Raw genomic sequence first — 19,792 nt, 5'->3', positions numbered from 1 at the left:
AAGCCATCAGTAGGATGTTGGGCCTTAAATCTGTAATATGTCATGTTTGCTGTCCCCCTTCTTTCTTTAATGTAGCTCTTTTTCCTTCTGTCTCTAAGTGACAAGATCACGACTGACCTTGTGTCTAAAATTGGAGATAAGAACTGGAAGATCAGAAAGGAAGGTCTGGATGAGGTTGCAGCCATCATTTCAGAGGCCAAGTTCATCATGGCCAACATTGGAGAGCTGCCTCTGGCCCTGAAGGGACGTCTCAGTGACTCCAACAAGATCCTGGTGCGTAAGACGGTGCTCTTCACCTGACCTACAGGTCTCGTGTGCGTGCGTGCGTGATTTGAGGGGGGGAAAATCACCTGTACTGTATTTATCTACTTAACCTATTTGGTTCTTATCTTTGGTGAGGAAAGTATGGAGAAGGGATGAGAATCCAGGCCTAAAAATTATCGCTTTGTGTTCAAGCATTAGTGCTCCTGCCTTCATTTAAAATCATGCATATCGATGGTCTGGTGAAAAAAACATTCAGTCATTTTTACTACTCACATTTCTCCTTCTAACATATTGGTCAAACTTATATTTCGATTCATCTTTGATTAAGAATTGGAGTGCTTAATTGGTCATTTTTACTCGCACAAGGCTGGATGTTAAGATCCTTTAACCCCTTCCCAGCTGTGACAACAAGGAGCGGCCAAGGGGCACTACGCAGGGTAAAAGTCACTTTTTTTTAGGGTGCTAATGTTCACATTTTGAAATGAAAAGGCAGATGGTTTGGAAGACGGGTAAAAGAGGCCATCTGTGTCGACTGTCGTTGAACAGAGGGGGTAGCTTACGACACTGACTATTAGCCACCTACAATGCAGATTTGAGATCCCTTCCATGGCGCCTCAACTGCCACTCACATCTGTGAGGTGACCTCAATAGGTGAGATGATTGGGTTAGGCAAGCTCTCAGTGGTTTCATCCGAAACATCTGGTGTTAATGATCCATGCCTTTATTCATGACGTGATGAGGCACATTAACACCCACTAGGGTTTAAATACCCAGAACTCCATTTGGATTTTGAACTGAAGGAGCCTCTTGGATGACAGGTGAAATGTCTCTGTGAAACTTAAAGAAGTCCAGTTGATTTCCTTAGATGAAATCACAACGTGTTTGTGTCTGTCTCAAAAATTAAAAACTGTACCAGTTTAGTGTGGAGCGATATTATGTGAGGTAACTGTGTAGTAATACTTAAAATAAATAGGCAGTAAATGTTAATAAGGGTTTTACTTTGTGTTTTTCAGGTGCAGCAGACTCTTTCTATTCTGCAGCAACTGGCTACAGCCATGGGAGCTGGACTTAAGCAGCACGTCAAAGCTCTGGGAATTCCCATAATAACCGTTCTAGGAGACAGCAAGGTACTCAGACCACCGATGATAGTATTCATGTTCATCTTGTTGCAAACTTTTTTTTTTTTTTTTTTTTTTTTAAACCCTCCATTTCAGAGCTTTCGTGCTTTTGAGATTTTTACATGAAAATTTCATAAAAATATGAAAGTGCCATGAAGGAAACATGTTAATGAAAACAATAGTTAGATATTTAGACCTAGATTGAATTGTGCTGGCAATTATTTCTGCAGCCAAATGTGAGGGCGACTGCCATGACCACACTTCAGGCCTGGGTGGAGCAGACTGGGATGAAGGACTGGCTGGAGGGAGAAGATCTTTCTGAGGAACTGAAGAGAGAGAATCCCTTTCTGCGACAAGAGGTACACACACACACACCTATTCTTTTTGATGTGTGGTCTCACAGAACATAACTTTTGATTGTTCTGTTTTCTAGAGATGGATTGAAATTTTAGTTGTTGGTGTTCCTTATTGCATGAATTGCAGCACCAAGGGGATGTAAGTAAGAGACTCATGTTTTGCTGGAAACCTCTCTGCATTCCCCAGGTGCTCGGCTGGTTAGCAGAGAAGTTGCCCACACAGAGGACTGTTTCAGGGGATCTGATGCTGTGCATTCCTCAGCTTTATGCCTGTCTGGAGGACAGAAATGGAGATGTGCGGAAAAAGGCTCAGGATGCCCTTCCTACCTTTATGATGCATCTTGGCTACGACAAGATGAACAAAGCGACAGGCAAACTCAAAGTACGAACCTACGGGATATTTTTGCTTCTTGACCGCAAATAGTGAGTAGGGATTAATGTCATCTTACTCTCATCTCCCCTCAGCCTGCCTCTAAGGATCAGGTGGTATCCATGTTGGAAAAGGCCAGAACAGTGATGCCAGCTAAACCTGCGGCTCCAGCCAAAACGGGGGGAGGGAAAGGATCTGCAGAGCCAAATAGAGCTGCTTCAGGTATTTTTAATATTTTAGCATAGTCCCGAGTAAGTGTTCAGAACATTTCGGTGGGTGGTACTCAAATTTATCTAAACAATGGATTGTAAGACTGTATTGGACTTTTTCTCATTTGTAACTAAATAATGATGGAACCCTTTTTAGCTTTTAAATCCCCTGTTTTGTTTTAAGGGTACTTGTTCATGTTTAAGAGTGATGCCTTTTTTTGATCTCCTCTCCTTCACAATGAACCCTCTTAAACTGGTCTAACAATAGAACTCAGGATTTCATTGGAGAGAAGTTTGTCATTTCCTGTTAGGCTTGCAGGTATGAGCTAAAACAGCCAGACCATTCTATTAATTTAAATCTGTCCTCTGCAGCCTCCAGGTCTCAACTACCAAGTGAAGACGTCGCTGATAGTAAACCAGAAGTTAAGAAAGTCCGAGGTGGAATGGCTGCTAAGAAGGTATTTGTGCTTCTCACGTGTGTGTGAGTGAACATTATTCATTTTGTGTACCGCACTCAGCAGATACAAAGTGCTTTATAAATTAAGTCAGTACAGTATGGTTTGCCATGCCATGCACATTTGCCACTGGGGTTTTTTTGTTTTTGTTTTTTTCTTTTACACTATTTTCTTATCAGTTAATTCAGGACCAAGAAGTTGTAAACACAATATGGTTTTTCTACTCACCCAGCCTCCCTCCCCACCTGAGGAACCCATCCCTCCCCCTTCTTCCAAGGACAAGGACAATAATGGTAGTAAAAAGCCTTCCAGCAAAGGGAAGGCTGCTGGTGGCAATCAACAGGTAGATGTTCAAGTGGTGTTTAGTGATGAAACTCGGCTCAGAACTTCATTTGAACTGTCCCTACTCTCTCCCAGTACATCAGGAGCAGAGTTTCTCACTGGGCTCTTTTTAACTCTTTTCAGCCTCTCTCTCTCTCTCGCCTTGGTTGTGTCAAAAATGCACTAACTTGGTTGCAAAAACAAAACTGATAGTTCACACAGGATTCAGGTTTCACTTAACTGCATGAATGTGTGTGTCAGACTTCAGCGTTGCAACCTGCCTCGCATAACACCTCCTATATTTCTTCTTTCTGCAGTGTGTTATTTACAAGCTCTTCCTCTCTTCATTTGACATTAGAAAACATTACCATGCTCACACATCCACAGACAGAACAATGTTTAATTCTGCTGTTCTCACTATGAATTTGCTGTTGCTTCCAGGGTGCTGCTGGTAAGAAGCCTGTGTCTAAAGGTTTGAAGGATGATGAAGATAAGTCTGGGCCACTCTTCATCCTCATCGCCAATGCGAAGGAACAGAGGATCAAAGAGGAGAAGCAATTGAAGGTACCAGTAGCTGGAAAAACAGCAATAGGGCATGTCTTTGTGGACTTTCTAATTGTAGGTGTATCTTTTGGGCTGCTGGACTTTGAAGTTTTAGACTCGTGAAGTCTAAAAACATGAAATTTAAGAACTAAGTTGATTAGTATATATATATATATATATATATATATATATATATATATAATTTTTTTTTTTTAAGCTGAAATTTAAATTGAAAATGTTAGATATTGTTCTGTGTGCAGTGCGCTAAACACCACAATGACATAGAGAACCAACCTAACATGAAGTGACAGGAAGATAACATGCTCAACAACACAACCAAAAGAATAGAAGTCCTATAAAAGAACACAAGTTTTATTGGCACAGACAAAGGCTTTGACTTTGAAATGAAACATACACAATCTGGTGATCAAAATATGCTGGTTGTACAGCTGAAGTCAAAGTTTAATAGACAAAGACCAGTGTGTTGTCTCTATAGATGATGTACACGTGAATATAATTTTGGCACAAATGGAACTTCCATAGGAGCCGTCATAGGGCAATAGGCGGCATGCACTCTGGGCAGGTCACCAGTCCATTGCAGGGTCCATACAAAGACAGGCAAGCACATACTCATATCCTCATGTATAGCTAATTTAGACACTCCAATGTAACCAAATTGGAGAAATGGAAGAAAACCATCACAGATAAGAAATCTCCATGCAGCATAAGATCAGGTTTGTACCCAAACTTTTATTACTTTGAGGAGAAAGTACTGGAGAGAAGAAGACTTGAGAATTAAAAGCAGCTCTAAAAATATATAGAAATACTTTTGTCTTATTAATGGGCAATAATGAATATTAGAGAGAAAAATACGTCTTTCAAATTGAACTGCTCATTGGTTTCCATTTTAGAATGTTTTTTGTTTGTTTGTTTGTTCCCCCCCCCCCCCCCCCCCCCCATTTGTTTCATTTTTCCAAAAAACAACCTTTATTTGTGAGTAACTGAGTTTGTCTGTAAGTCTTTAAAGAAGAATGTGGTGAGAAGCAATAATAACAGCATTCTGAAGTTTCTGTGCTGCTGAAAACAAGATCTTATGAAGGTGTAGCTATTAATTAATATTAACAATAATTCACTGTTCGGTGTAATAACCCTCAGGTCAGTGGCTCAGTTTTACTGGCCCAGTTTTACTGGTACACACCTACCCAGTAGTCATACAAGGTGGTTACAGGAACAGCGCCGCTGTGTTGGATACTAAAAACATGTTTTGTTTTGTTTGTTTTTTTTGTTGTTGTTTTTTTTTTTCACTCTACCTGAGCTCAGTGTGTCGGTAACTGCTCGGCCTCTTTGCTCTTCGCGGTGTGTAAACAGACTCTGGCTCCATGTTAAACTACGCCAGCGTCATCATCACTGCTGCTGTTGTCTTATCAGGGTTTCTGTTTAAAACTGGGGCCTGTGTGGCCTTAATGTCACACCTTTTATTTACACAATGCTCCTAAATAAGTTTGTATTACAGCCCCGTTTTTAGTCGCAAATGTGGGTGAAACACATGAGTTCCCATTTCCATGGTGACAGCGGCACGCTACAGAGCCGCGGTTTATTCAAAGTTTTTATAATCAGATACTTCAAAATACTTGATGAATCATTGCAGCTCTATTTTTCATGTATGTCCAAAATCATTTGCACCTTTTGTTCTATATTCCCTATTAATTACCACCAGTTCCACTTATAATACAAAAACACATTTGCTGCACACGTATATAGCTCTTAAATGGAATAATAAAGAGCTGTTGTAACATATTGTACTGAAAAAAGCAGCTGCAGCTCTAATTACAGTATCTTAATTACGAGATACTGTAATTAAGATGCTGTGTAAACTACACTCTTGTATTTAAGAAATTGTATTTCTTAAATTGCATCATGATGATGAGAATGATTACAAAATAAATGAAATAGTAGAATACATGTAGCCTCTGTAGGACTGTTGAATACCAGTTAAACCATTTAAAAGCATTTTCATAGTGTTGCATTGTGATAAAATTAGATGTGCAAAATGTATTTTATTTTATTTTTTGGTGAAATATGACATGTCTGCTTAAGTAAAAAGAAAACGTTTTTGTTGTAGATTCTGAAGTGGAACTTCATCACCCCTCGAGATGAATATGTGGAGCAGTTGAAAACTCAAATGTCCACCTGTTTTGCAAAGTGGCTACAAGATGAGCTGTTTCACTTCGACTTCCAAAGACATGTTAAGGCCATTGGAGTCATGATTGAGGTATTGGCTGGTCCTCTTCCTACTGCAGAGCGTTTTGTTTGCGTTTCACTAATGAAGTCTGTTTAACAGAGGTTGGAGAGTGAGAGTGAAGCCACCATCAGCTGTCTGGACCTGATTCTGAAGTGGTTCACCCTGCGGTTTTTTGATACCAACACCACAGTCCTGATGAAGGTGCTTGAGTATCTAAAATTGCTGTTTGCCATGCTGAATAGAGAGAACTACCACCTGACGGAGTATGAAGCCAACTCCTTCGTCCCCTACCTCATTCTTAAGGTGAGTACATATCCGAATGGGACCTCTTCATTTATTTTCTTCCTCACTCCATCTGCTGAGCATCTTCCCTCATATTTAGGTTGGAGAATCAAAAGATGTGGTTCGCAAAGATGTTCGGGCTATCCTGGCCATGCTATGCAAGGTTTATCCAGCATCCAAGGTCTTCCCTTTCCTCATGGATGGAACCAAATCCAAAAACTCCAAACAGAGAGCTGGTAGGTTTTCTTTGGTTACAGTCTTTGCTGCACCACATGACTATCAGTCCTCTTCTGTTTGTGCCAATTTTTTTTTTTTTTTTTTTTTTTTTTTTATAGCTGTAAAACAGAAATTACATTAAAAATGAAAGCTGTGTGGCAGGATTTTGATTTGGGGAAGGAAAAATGTTCTTTTCAAATTCTGTCAGCTCCAGCAATTCAGGAAGACATCTGTAGTGATAGGGTTGGGTGTGAGGAGAAAGACGAGGGCAAACAGAAACGGGACCGAAGACTCACTATGGGAGAAAGGGCCAGAGTTTACTAATTAAATGTAGTAGTCGTGTATAAACCTACAGGGAGGAAAAAGAGATGAGTAAAGAAATGCTCAGTGCATTATGGGAAGCCTAAGCCTATTGTAACATAAGCATATAAGCTTTATCAGAAAGGAAAGTTTTAGGCCTAATCTTAAAAGTAGAGCATGTATGTCTCCTAAATCCAAACTAGGAACTGGTTCCTTAGTAAATAGCTGAAGATTTTGCCTCCCATTCTACTTCTGAAAATTCTATGAACCACAAGTAAGTCTGCAGTCCAAGAGCAAAATTGCTGTTAGGTTAGTAAGGTACTATAAGGTACTGAGGAGGCCATTAGACTGGAACATGGGGGGGAAATTCAAGTGAGAATGGACAACTCAAACACCAAATGGCTTAGGAAAACCACAGAAGACATTTAAGTGGGTGAGTGCAGGAATGTTTCCCGAGTTAAGGAGGGAGGAAAACTCTTCACAACATCTAGGGTAAGTCGGTAGGAATATCATTGATATTCCTGTCAGCTGACTGACATTGCCCTTCATCTTCATAATGAGATAGATCACTCACTCACTCACTCTCTCACACACACACACACACACACACACACACACACACACACATATTCATATATATATATATATATATATACACACACACAGTATATCTTTATATTGAGATATGTCAGTATATACAAATAGACAATTTATCGACTATATGGTCTTCACATTTATTTTCTTTTTTAAACTACAACCAGAGAAGCTGTATGTAGAGAAATGCAGGGGAAATACTGTAACACATTGTAATTGTGTTGGGTTTTTTTTTTGTGTTTTTGTTTTTCTCAGAATGTCTGGAGGAGTTAGGTTGTTTGATAGAGGGCTATGGGATGAATGTATGCCAGCCTACTCCAGCTAAGTCTCTGAAAGAAATTGCTGTGCACATTGGTGACAGAGACACATCTGTACGCAATGCTGCCCTCAACACTGTGGTGGCTGTCTACAACGTCTGCGGGGATCAGGTCTACAAACTCATAGGAAATGTAAGATGACCACTGGTCCTGGTCATGTTTTGGTAAGACTTCACATGAAATTGTACTCTGCACTCTTTGACATGCTTCTATCCCTGTGCCTCCAGTTGTCGGAGAAGGACATGAGTATGCTAGAAGAGAGAATAAAGCGATCAGCAAAGAAGGCACCCACAGCTGTGCCCAAACAGACTGCAACAGATCGGTCTCAGAAGGAGCACCCAACAAACTCCAATGCCACCTTCCTCCGCAAGCCTGCACAGGAAGACCCTAATAAGCTTAAGTATGTCCCCACTGATTATGAGTTTGTCTCAACTAAATAAAAATAAATAAATAAAAAGGACCCTCACCATAAGATATTAATATTGATGAGGGGGAAAAAATTGTGTGATTACTGCTTGGTGACAGTGCACAGCAGGCCTTTGAAACAGCTATTCTTCAAGTTTAGCGACTGGTTACAGTAGGGTAGAAATACTAGAAGTTTTCACCTATAGTTTAAAGCATGATACAAATCACTTAAGGCACTGGTCTTGTAAAAATGACTCTCGTTGTAATGAGGTTGACGGTTTCTTAGTTGTGCCTGCACAAATCCCAACATATTAACAACTCGATGCTGAAACTTTACTGACTCTTCAGTGTAAAAGTAAGCTTCATGTCAGCTGATACAGTTATAATGCCCCAGAAAAAAATATTAGTAATCCAGGAGAGCAGTTTGAAACTACTATACATCTTAGTAGAATCATAGTGGGGAAAGACTGGACTGGAGTACCTGGAGAGAACCTACGTAGGCACAGGGAGAACATGCAGACAAAAACAGGGTCCAGTCAGCTGGCAGATTCAAACCAGGAACCATCTTGCTAGTAGGTGACAATGCTGCCACTACACCTCTTTGCTGGCAGCATTTTATTTTCTGTGCCACTAAAGTGCCATTAGGTAACTGTTGTTGTGATTTGGTGCGTTATAAGTAAAATTGAATTGTGTAAATCGGTTTAATAAAGCTGTCATAGTTTGAGAGTTACTGGCTCAACATTGACCCTTTCATTATGCACAGTGAATTATTGTAGCATGTAGTTTTGTGGATCAGTGCACAAGGGAGCAGCTTCACAGTAAACTAAATGGAAGACCAGTATGACTATAACTTACAACATTAACCTCCTAAGACCCGAACTCTTCCACGACATGCATTTTTAATTTGTCTTTGATATTTGGGCATATTGGGGCGCGATGAATGTAAAAACAAAGAATTACCAGATTTTTTTTTTTTTTTTTTTTTTATTACCTGATTTTTGTTTCTAAGAAAAATAAGAGCCACATATGAGGATATTCGTTTAAAATTTCGATAGAACAGTAGCTGTATAATGTCCTTGTAAGTGGATATCAGGCCCTTGTAGAGCAAAATTGAGTATTTTGGTCTAAATAACCCAAAATGTGATGTCCACATATGTGGACGCCAGGTCCTAGGAGGTTACTAGGGCTGCCACAAACGATTATTTTGATAGTCGACTAGTCACCGATTATTTTTGCGATTAGTCGACTAATTAGGTCATGCATCCATTGGACGTAAAACGTACAGCTTATTGCACCAGCATGCATCTGCTCTTATATAACTATCATTAGCTTACAGCTTTAAGTGTTTAAGGTATGTGCTAACTAAAAATAAAGACAAGATGATAGTTTATTAAATTTTAATGAAATTTGCAGATTGTTTCCGTGGAGTTTAATAAACTCAGCCGTCTGCTCCTTGCTATCTAAAATATAACAGGACACCGGAGTAAATTCTCGAGCATCTCACACTTCTGATAACCAGTTGTCTGCTTGACGTTTATTCAGCTGTGTAAAAACTATAACTTTAATCTCAGCCAAACCGATTTACTCAGGAACAAATAAAATACTAAAAAAAAGCCAAACAATAATATTTTTAAGTTATCTAAGTGACTTATGCATGTTTAACCTGAGTAGCGAAAGACGGCGGTGGGTTTGAAAACGATTTGCCGGGAGTCCGGTGTTCTCACGGGCTCTAGTGAGCCTTGCCCCCGGCTAGCTATCGAGCTAGTGGGTAACAGACGTGTCCAAAAACGTCGGAGCGCTTTTGAAAATATGTGGTGTCTTGATAAACTGAGCAGATACTTGAGGTTTACACAGTTACATTCTCGCCTGAAAATATATTAAACGTTTATTTTGTGACCCAGAAAGAATAATAAGAGTAATATTAAAACTAACTAGCTGCCGCCATTGTTGGAAACTGAGCTGGGCTGCGCTATGAATTCTGGGACAGAGCTGCTTCTTCTTCTTCGGGGTTTAACGGCAGCTGGCATCCTTGTACATGCAGTGCTGCCATCTTCTGTTTCAGTCCGTTATTACACTCTTAAATCTTACTACTTATTCCTGCGTCTTTTGTGGTCTTACAAAGCTTCAAACGACGCGTCGACTATTAAATCAGTCGTCGACGATTTTGATAGTCGACGTAATCGTGACTAGTCGACTAATCGTGGTAACCTAGAGGTTACGCTAAAAAAAACCCATTCAATATGGTTTCTACAGTAGCCAAGTTAATCATCGTGGCTTATGTTAAAGAAATGAATAAATAAAAATCTTAGAGGGATTTAGATTGTTGTAATATCTGCCGTAAATAGTTTGCATTATGAATTGCCTTGAAATGCCATGATACAATCTATTCCAAATGTTTTCTGTGAGCATGTTAAACATTTGGTCCATTGTGTTTTGGTTGGGATGAATCTAATGCAGTCATACATCAGTTTGAATGTTTGCTCACAACTTTGTCTGTCCCCTTCTTGCCTTGATATTCTGAGTCATTGCATGTTGGGTTCCTCTCATAAGGTTACTTGTCTAGTCTTCAACTTAGTTCAACTAAAATCACCTTTCACTGGCCGACTGCCTGCCTTTCTCTTAACCCTTCATCTTTCTTCCTATGTGATTTCCTCCTTTTTTCTGCCTGCCTTCCTTTCTGGAGCAGAATAATGTATCGCACGTATAGGATGTGAGTACCAACTCCTCCTCCTTCCCCTCTTTTCTGTCTGTAGCCATTGTAAGAACTCGTCTCACTGTATTCTTGTTCAGTGTGTTCAATGTAAACTTGTTATTTCTGTTCTTCCTCTCTCATTTCTCTACTTTTAGAGGGTTATTTTTGCCAAATATTGTGGTTGCTGTTTCTTCAAACAGAAGCATGAAAATGTATCTTTTCCCCTCCACTGTATTATGGTTATCTGAATTTTTGATTTTTGACCCAGAGGTGTGAATCACTCTTGCAGCCTTCTTGCTGATGTACATCACCCACCGTAGTACACCGGTTAAGCCAATGAGCTTTTCTGACATGTTTTTCTTTTTAGTTTTTCCACTGTCCACTTGCACTTATTTATCCCAGACACATTTATCACTTTTGTCAGTGGATTATGGTAAAATTTCAGTGTGTGCTATTCTTTATTTTTCACTAAAAGAAGGGCCACTGTTTAAAGAATATTGTGATGGGGGTGTTGCACCGGCACTTAACAATATGCCATTGCAGCCTAACCTAAATTTTCAGGGTCTTTGGACTGCTATGAAAACAGAAAATAGATTTCACCAAATTATGGGGTTACTTCAAAGTTCATGACATGATTAAAAGTTTGGTACTTTCTAATTTTATAGCATGCCGTCTGCCCACCACAGTTGCACTTTGGTGCGTTCCTAAATAAGTCGTAATGAGTTCCTAGTTGGAAATCTTTATTTTTTTTGTGGAACTCCACCCTTAACTCAGATTTCCCACTCGGAAAATCAGAGCACACCAACATACCCTGAGTTAGTAATCCAAGATAACTGAACATAAACAGTAAAAAGCAAAACTGTAAATGTTTCATCTGTACTACTACTGCTGTATTTGTATTGATCAGGCTCTATCCATCTATAGCAAAAAATAATAGTAATATGCTAATGCACCATAAAAGCATTATACTGCATTGCTAGTGATGCCTGAATGGCTCCAACTTACTAAATCCTGTTTTTCCTCATTCTGTCTGGAATGTGCTAACTCAAGAGTGACATTACACCTTTCTGAGGTATCTGGATTCGCGGCATTTGTTCCCTCATTCTGGCCAAAACAAAAGGTTCCTTAAAATTTCAGTCTTGTTATACAAGTACAAAGTTTTTCTTTTTACAAAATCAATATCATAGGTCGTTTATGCATATAGCTCAGGCTATGCTGCTGAAATACGTTACCAGCTGGATAAATCACTTTCATCAACCTGTTATTTGTTATTAATGTAATGAACAGTAGCCTTTTATCTGGTTGTCCACATGACTTTTTCCCCATCTCGCTGAAGGATACAAACTCTCAGTGTCTTTAAAATCAGTGCTGCTCGGTTTCTGTTCAGACAGTCCCAGTGAAATTTGGTTGATCAGACAATTCTCACACATACAAGTCCTGTGTTGGAATACAGTGATAATTCATAATGTGACATTTGAGAGTTTCAAACTCATTTATTAATCATATTAAATTGGAGAAACCCTTCTTTAGGCTGAGGATATTCACTTATATCCCATTATCTCTCAAAGCTTGAAGTCGTGTGAGGACTGGAGCTAAGCAGCACTGATGGATTATTATTCTCAACTAAATTTAGTGTCTTGTCTTCTTTTCCCACCACCTGTCTTCCAATCCCTCCCTCAATCTATCTAGCCAAGCCCGTCAGAATGCACAGCACACAGAGTCCCTGCATCCATCCATCCCCAAGGAGTTCCAGCTAGACCTGGATATGATTGAGATGGACCAGGGTAGAGTGTGCGAGCTGCCGGACCTTGTCCAACACAAGCTGGATGAGCTGCTGGAGCCCATCATGATCCCTGAACCCAAGTAAACAACCTCAGTCCTGATAATTAAGCACACACAAGCAACACAAACAAGAAGAAAGAAGTGAACATTTGTTGAGGTTTAATGCTTCTTTGCAATTTCGTGTTCAAAGGATGCGTTCGGTCTCACCACACTTTGATGAACTGCACAACAGCACGGCTTCCACCATCAACTTTGTCATCTCTCAGGTTGCGAGTGGTGACATCAACACCAGCATCCAGGCGCTGGCACAGGTAAACAAACATATTTTGCACAGAGCACATTTTCAACTGATTGGATATGAAATATTTAGTAAACTGTCAACCACCACTCGCAATAATCATTAATGAAGCAGAAGAGTTTCTTTAAAAAATACGGTGACTTTGCACTGCTAGGAAAACATGGCACAGATCTTTCTTTTTTTCCCTTCTTTTCAGGAATGGATATTTTCACGTGATAGTCAGGATTTATTTATTTGTTTATTGGCACAAGCACTACAAAGATACTCCTATCACAACTTGATGCATAAATGTTGAATAAAAGTATAATGGTATCCCTGAACCCATGCTCAGTGTTCCCAAATAGCATTTCTCTCTAAATCTGAAGGAGTTTCCTTTCCTCTGCAGATTGATGAGGTACTGCGACAGGAGGACAAAGCAGAAGTGATGTCGGGACACATTGATCAGTTTCTTATTGCAACCATCATGCAGCTGAGGCTCATCAACAGCACGCACATGGCTGATGATCGGGTGGATAAGAAGGATATCATAAAGTTGTATAGCTGCATCATAGGAAACATGCTGTCTGTGAGTTGTGCCTACACAGTAATCACATCTGTTAGCTTGATTTGAGAGGAGGACACTGATGTCTTTATTGACCTCCTCTTGTTCCTTTCTACTAGCTGTTCTCTATGGAGTCCCTGGCCAGAGAGGCATCTATGGGTGTGTTGAAGGACCTGATGCATGGTCTGATAACGTTGATGCTGGACAGCAGAGTGGAGGATGTAGAAGATGGAACACAGGTCATCAGGTCTGTCAACCTGCTCGTAATCAGAGTCCTGGAGAAGTCTGACCAGACCAACATGATCAGGTCAGTAAGAAGAAACTCCTCACTGCGATAACTTCAGCTAACTTCTGTGTGTGTATCTGTATTATCATTTCATTCTTCCTTTTACAGCTTTAAGTCCAGAGAGGTCAGTTTTGTGTTACTAAGGTGGGCGGCTGAATCACCATAATTAACCTATTCTGAACACACAACCTGGTTGGGAGCCAGTTACATTCAGTGTTTCAGTTTACTATCAGCAGAAAGCGCCACAGTCTTCTATTTTATTTACATAAATAATTCATCATCAACATGTTTCCATTTATCTTGCAGTTTTTCAGCAGGACCCTGCTGGAAATCCAGCTGCACAGCAGATAAATGAGCCTTTTTTTAGTTTCAAAGAGACAGATTTTGGGGTATTACCCAAAGTCTGAACTGCATCATCCACCTGCTCAGTGTCCATGGTTACCATGGTTACTGCAGAAGCTGCTGTGAATTAAACAGCTGGCACTGCGATAACTTGCGGGTGGGATGAGTGTTTGTTTTTCATTACAACAGAATTGTCTGACTTGGTTGACTTGTAGTTTAGGAATATCATAGATAACGCCCACGTGAGTGTGTCCTCAGAAATCTGGACTCGTGTGGACTTTCCAACGACATAGTGGTAACTGTACACCACTATACTGAAATAAATAGACTATTACTGAAATAGTGCTAGTGCTATATTATAAACTATGATATAAATGTGGAGGTGCTAATAACATGTTTAGTTATAAAGGACACCTTCCTGCCTTTACTCTCATGTATTAGTTGTCTGCTAACATCCAGAAATCTCCATGATGTGTTTCATAGTTTCTAACAAGTCTTTGACAGTTAAACGTAACATGACCAAAACGCCAACATTAAAAAAAAAAAAAAAAAAAACCCACACACCACACAAATCAGATGTTATTCTGATTTCATTTTTATTTTAGTAAACTCAGAAAATTCTAACAGAGAGCTGGTGCTTAGAATACTGCTGAATAAACATTTCTTTAAAAACAGATGATGTAATAATTTCTGGACAGGCTGGAGTCTTCAGTATCCACGAACAATGTGTTGGTTCAGATGCTTCTCTGCTTGTGATTTGAAATGCATTCTGGGATACCTGGCTGTCCCAAGTCTACACTACCACCAGTTCATAGCAATCGATTATCTCGGCTCGACCTGTCTTGACTTAATTTAATATTTACTATTTGATTCTTTGGACTTCAACATGTAAAACCTTTTGTCTCGTTCCTGTTTCTTTCATTTAAGGAACATTTTTAAATTGCTACAAATGGTCTCCTTATTCAACGCATTTATGTCATTCCATTTAGATTATTTTAGTGCTGGACTATTAACGCATTCTAGCATCACTTTCTGTTGAGATTTTTTTTTTTTTTTTAATTGAATTACTATTTGTTTATTTTTAAACTACCAGTTGATATTGTGTTTACTGGCTGTTATAGTCCTTAATGTTCCTGTTTATTTTACTTGTTTTGTGTACGGGTGCTTTGTGACTGTTTTTCTGTGAAATTGACTTGACAAATAAACTTTACTTCTCTCCTTCCCGTCCCTTGGCAGTGCTCTGCTGGTGTTGCTTCAGGACACGCTGGTCTCGACAGCTGGTTCCCCCATGGTCTCAGAGCTGGTCATGAAAGTAAGGGAACCTGATGTTAGTGCCAAACCTGCTGTCCACTAAAAATGCTTTAAACTGGACTTCTAACTCATCTATGTTTATTTACATTCAGTGTTTGTGGAGGGTTATCCGCTTCCTCCCAGAGACCATCAACAACATAAACCTGGATCGGATCCTGCTGGATGTCCACAACTTCATGAAAGTTTTTCCCAAAGAGAAACTTAAGCAGCTCAAGAGCGATGTCCCACACAGGACCCTCAAGACGCTGCTACACACACTCTGCAAGCTCACCGGGGCAAAGGTAACGCACACAGTAGCTGAGTGGCTAATACTAGCGCTTCACAGCAAAAATAAAAGTTCCTGTTTTGAATCCCTTGGTTGACTTGGGTTCCATTTGTGGAGTTTGCATGCTCCCTTTAGAGTGCCATCTAAATGTATGGTTCAGTGCAACTTGTTGTCTAAAGAGCTTTGAATGGGCACTAAAACAAGAAAGGCTCTTATAAAAGTTATAATAAGAAATATATAAGAAAAACTGTGCAATACCTGTTTAGTAACCCATACATGGGTCCAGGTCACATTATTTTACCATTCATTCATGCTTAATGCTTTTGATAAAGTTTTGAATTGGACTCTCTTTTTAAATGAGTATTTATTGGTGACTTTTTCCTATTGCTTTGTATTAATGATGATCAGATCCTTGACCACCTGTCGATGATTGAGAATCGTAACGAGTCTGAGTTGGAGGCCCATCTGAGGCGGGTAGTCAAACACTCCGGAAACCTGGCGGGACTCAAGAGTGACCGAAGCAACGAGAAGGGGGGACTGCGTATAGTAAGTAACGCATAAGACTCGGAAATGATTCTATAAATGGAGAATTTTCCATCAGTCAGTTCCATCAGAGTTGTGAGTTTATGTTGAGCAGAATGCTGATGCACAAGTTAAATAAAATTCTACTTTTTTTTGTGTGAATATGTGTTTTATTCCTCCGGGGTTTTTTCTCTCTTCTCCTCCCAAGTGCTTTTCTTAGACGATCCAGTTTTTTACCATTTCTTCCTGCACTAAATGTGACGGCAGTATTCAGGAAAAAGCATGATGTAGCAAATCCATTGAGTCCAGAGGGTTAAATAATTGAACTGTCAACTACTACTGAGTTACACTATCCTGATGTTTCTTTTGCAGGACGATCGGATGTCAAAGGCAAAGGTCAGTGACATTCTGTCTGAAATCTTCAAGAAGATAGGCTCCAAGGAGAACACTAAAGAGGTCAGCATCGCTCCTGTTTGAAAATCAAAGCAGCAGTGTAATTAATTTTGAAACACGTTTTATGATACTTTTGACCCTGGACAACAAAGTGAAGCATGAACACTCTCCTTTTCAGGGTTTGACAGAGTTATACGAGTACAAACAGAAATACTCAGACGCAGACCTGGAACCGTTCCTCAAAAACACATCCCAGTTCTTCCAGAGTTATGTGGAGCGAGGCCTTCGCATGATTGAGTCTGAGAGAGAGGGGAAAACTCGAATCCAGACCACAGCAGGTACAGCTGTACCCCATGTTGTCATGGTGCTCTTTGGTTATTATCAATCAGGAATGTGTAGTAACATCTGTGTGTATGCTTCTCTGCAGTGATCCCTCAGCATGGTGTTGACTCCAGTCTGAGCAGCAACGAGGAGCTGAAGCCAGCTGTTTACTATGAAAGACTGAAGATTCTCAGACAAAGACAAGGCCTGGAAAACACTTCCAGGGTCAGTTGGTATTATTCATTTAGTAAAGTCACAATGCACTGATGAGCTACAGCTGCTTATCAAAGCCATAGCAATATAATTCCAGGATGAGTGTTTGTCAGTAGTGGTATGCAGCCGAAGTTAACGTGTCTTTTCGCCCTCTGTCTCCCTCCACCAGCAACAGAGTGTTGGGGGAAGTGAGGATGAGGCTCAGCAGCGACCCACCATCTCCTCCCTGCTGTCCTCAAAGCCGTCAGTGGCATCATCCACCGACATGCTGCAAAGCAAGCTGTCACAGCTGAAAGAGTCGCGGGAGCTGTACATGCAGGAGCACAACGTTCACTCCCCGACACACACCAACACCCGCTCAGCCTCACCAGCTGCCAACCTGGATGACCTGAAGAAACGCCTAGAGAGGATAAAGAGTAAACGGCAGTGAAGCAGGAGCACCACATCATCTCATCCATTAACCTTGTGGAGTCCTCTAGTAAGAAATGGACCATCCACCTTTTTAACTCATGCTGTCTTTATATTGATGTTCTGCCGGAGGGAAAGAGAAGGACACAGGACCCCGCCTCAGATTTGAACCTGACTCCACCCACTGTGCCTGTATGTTGTTAGAAATAAAACACACCCTGTAGAAACCATACAGGTGTTTTCAGCTACTGTTATCAGAATGTGAGTTATTGTTCATCAGAGTGAAAAGCTGAAGTCCTTCAGCAATATGAGAGGAGGGGCGCTGGTGGTGTTGTAGTTGTTAGAGAATTAGGATCATGTACTTTGTTCTGTCTTTGCCCTCTATGTACACTCTTCACTGTATTATGAAGCTTCCTCAGCCACTTGTCTGCTCGGGGTTTTTTTTTTTGTATATATTGAACAGTTCAACACTTCTGTTGGCTGCAGGGGAAAATGTCAAGAACACAACAGTAGCAATATTCAGGTAGACGCCCAAAATGAGGTGCGTGACATGAGGTGAGTGCCCCCTATTGGTCATACATAGTTTGTGTGATTTTCAGCTTTGCATCAGTTCAGTATGATTTTAAAGGATGTGTTCAACACTGAATTAAATTTACCTCAGCAGGAAATCTGAGAAGATGGTCTTAAATTTCATTTGCAAAAGCCTTTAGTTTTCCCCTTTTCTGCTGTAGTAACACTTTATATTCTGATGTGAATCCAGTTGTCAGGTTTCATTCTCCACCTCTGAATAGGAGATGTCAGTACTGGGAGAGTGAAATTTGCTGGGACAGGCTGATTTACTGCTGCACTGCTCAAGAGTTTAGCTTCAGTAATGAGTCCAGGTCATATTAATTATAAATAGGAATTAATGTTATATTCAGCTGAAAGGATAACCTTCAAAAAATTAATGTACTTAAAACCATTGTTTCACATTAACGGTCATTAACTAAATTTCAACTGTATAGCTGCATGAAGTCAAATTAAAATAATAATAATAATAATAATAATAATAAAGGCTTTCTGTCCTCTGGCCCATGGTTGGCATCTCTAAGTGACACTGTAAAACTCCAGCACCTACTTTAATTAAAGTGTCTAAAGTTTTTTTGTCAATTTCAGACTTGAAAATATTTTAAGTTGAGTTTCATTTATTCAGATTCTGATGGATTATCTGCGTCGTCTTTAACCAGATATTCAGATGATGGGCTTTCAGAAAGTATCTGGTTTGTTTTGTGGCTTTTTCTTGAGCGTTGTTATCACAGGAAGAGCAAAAGTGTAACCAAAAACATTGGCTGGTCCACACTTCGGTATAGGGTTTTAACTACTAGATGTTCTCTATTAATCTGCAGGTTATTTTCTCATTTTAGTGTTTGCAATGGTTGACCCATCAGAAAACAGTGGGAAAATTTTTCAAACTCTCATCAGCTTGCACTGAAGGACGGGCTGATCTCATAACGGTCTCCTTTTGTCTGGATCTCTAAAGTAGACTCCTCCAGTCCACTTATTGTTAGTGGTTTTGTAAACTGAATTAATCAGATCCATTGTTTTAGTAACTCCATCTGTTTTTGTAGTCTTGCTTCAGAGTCTAGAAGCTACTGTTTTTTCCCCTGAAATGGGTTGGAGCTGGTGTACAATTAATGGTGCAGTTTAAAAAACAAAAAAGGCTTATTTTGTTGAAGGAAGGAAGTGACCGCTGAGAATTTTTCTTACATGTGTGCAGTTGTGTTGCGCTGTGCTGTGGGTTTACACTCAGCTGTAAATAATGTATGTAAAACTCTCCATTAACCTTCACTTAACAAACCGCAGCCATGAAGCCAGACTGCAGGGTGAACGTGGTTGCCACTGTAAAGTGCATTGTCCAAACTGTTGTTCAGCAGAAGGAAGCACTCTGTGTTTGTAGGCTGTAGGAGCATGGCATGAGCCTGTGATTTTTATGTTATTCTGTAAATAAAGTTTGCATCAATTAAACTGCTTATTACATCTTTTATTTCCAGCCCTCGGCCAATGAAGATAACTAAGGCTGTCAGTCATCTGTTCCGTAGTTAATATTAAATACTTGCATACAAAAAACAAATGCTGAGTAATTCCTTAGCCATGCTTGTATAATATGTTGTGGAATATTTTTTTCTGCCCTTAAAGGAGAAAATTTGTTGTTTTAGAACTTCTGTTCTTCTGGGTTTTTCCAAAATTCATTATTATTTGGTCTATAAAATATTAATGCCCTCCCTTTGGGAGGGGAAAATGGTTAAAATACTATATGATATATAGTGACCACCAAATAACTGATTTTACAATGATGAACTAACACAAAAAATTTTTCTTCACTTCTTTTTTGGAGACCTGAAATGTAAACCTAAGCTATAAATAAAATAGACCTGACAGTCAACACA

General features: G+C 39.8%; 1 protein-coding gene across 4 annotated transcripts in view; it reads left to right on the top strand.

Annotated features, from left to right (window-relative positions):
- ckap5 (cytoskeleton associated protein 5) overlaps nt 1–19,375 on the top strand; it is a 42,654-nt gene extending 23,279 nt beyond the window's left edge. Inside the window, exons 21-45 of one of the 4 annotated variants that reach the window (XM_063479007.1) lie at nt 99–273; nt 1,278–1,391; nt 1,613–1,741; nt 1,926–2,120; nt 2,204–2,330; nt 2,690–2,775; nt 3,005–3,115; nt 3,535–3,657; nt 5,759–5,908; nt 5,978–6,181; nt 6,261–6,396; nt 7,526–7,719; nt 7,815–7,987; nt 10,679–10,702; nt 12,374–12,547; nt 12,657–12,777; nt 13,150–13,329; nt 13,425–13,612; nt 15,170–15,245; nt 15,337–15,525; nt 15,918–16,055; nt 16,404–16,487; nt 16,603–16,762; nt 16,852–16,970; nt 17,128–19,375. In XM_063479007.1, coding sequence (XP_063335077.1) covers nt 99–273; nt 1,278–1,391; nt 1,613–1,741; nt 1,926–2,120; nt 2,204–2,330; nt 2,690–2,775; nt 3,005–3,115; nt 3,535–3,657; nt 5,759–5,908; nt 5,978–6,181; nt 6,261–6,396; nt 7,526–7,719; nt 7,815–7,987; nt 10,679–10,702; nt 12,374–12,547; nt 12,657–12,777; nt 13,150–13,329; nt 13,425–13,612; nt 15,170–15,245; nt 15,337–15,525; nt 15,918–16,055; nt 16,404–16,487; nt 16,603–16,762; nt 16,852–16,970; nt 17,128–17,388 — 3,631 coding nt within the window. In that variant the 3' untranslated portion in view covers nt 17,389–19,375. The remainder of the gene's footprint in view (nt 1–98; nt 274–1,277; nt 1,392–1,612; nt 1,742–1,925; nt 2,121–2,203; nt 2,331–2,689; nt 2,776–3,004; nt 3,116–3,534; nt 3,658–5,758; nt 5,909–5,977; nt 6,182–6,260; nt 6,397–7,525; nt 7,720–7,814; nt 7,988–10,678; nt 10,703–12,373; nt 12,548–12,656; nt 12,778–13,149; nt 13,330–13,424; nt 13,613–15,169; nt 15,246–15,336; nt 15,526–15,917; nt 16,056–16,403; nt 16,488–16,602; nt 16,763–16,851; nt 16,971–17,127) is intronic. The other 3 variants (XM_063479009.1, XM_063479008.1, XM_063479010.1) reach the window with 3 other exon arrangements.
- Nucleotides 19,376–19,792: the final 417 nt, after the last annotated feature.

Source organism: Pelmatolapia mariae, linkage group LG7 (assembly GCF_036321145.2).
Source record: "Pelmatolapia mariae isolate MD_Pm_ZW linkage group LG7, Pm_UMD_F_2, whole genome shotgun sequence".
In the NCBI taxonomy this organism is placed as follows: domain Eukaryota; kingdom Metazoa; phylum Chordata; class Actinopteri; order Cichliformes; family Cichlidae; genus Pelmatolapia; species Pelmatolapia mariae.
This window is presented reverse-complemented; position numbering and strand designations above follow the sequence as displayed.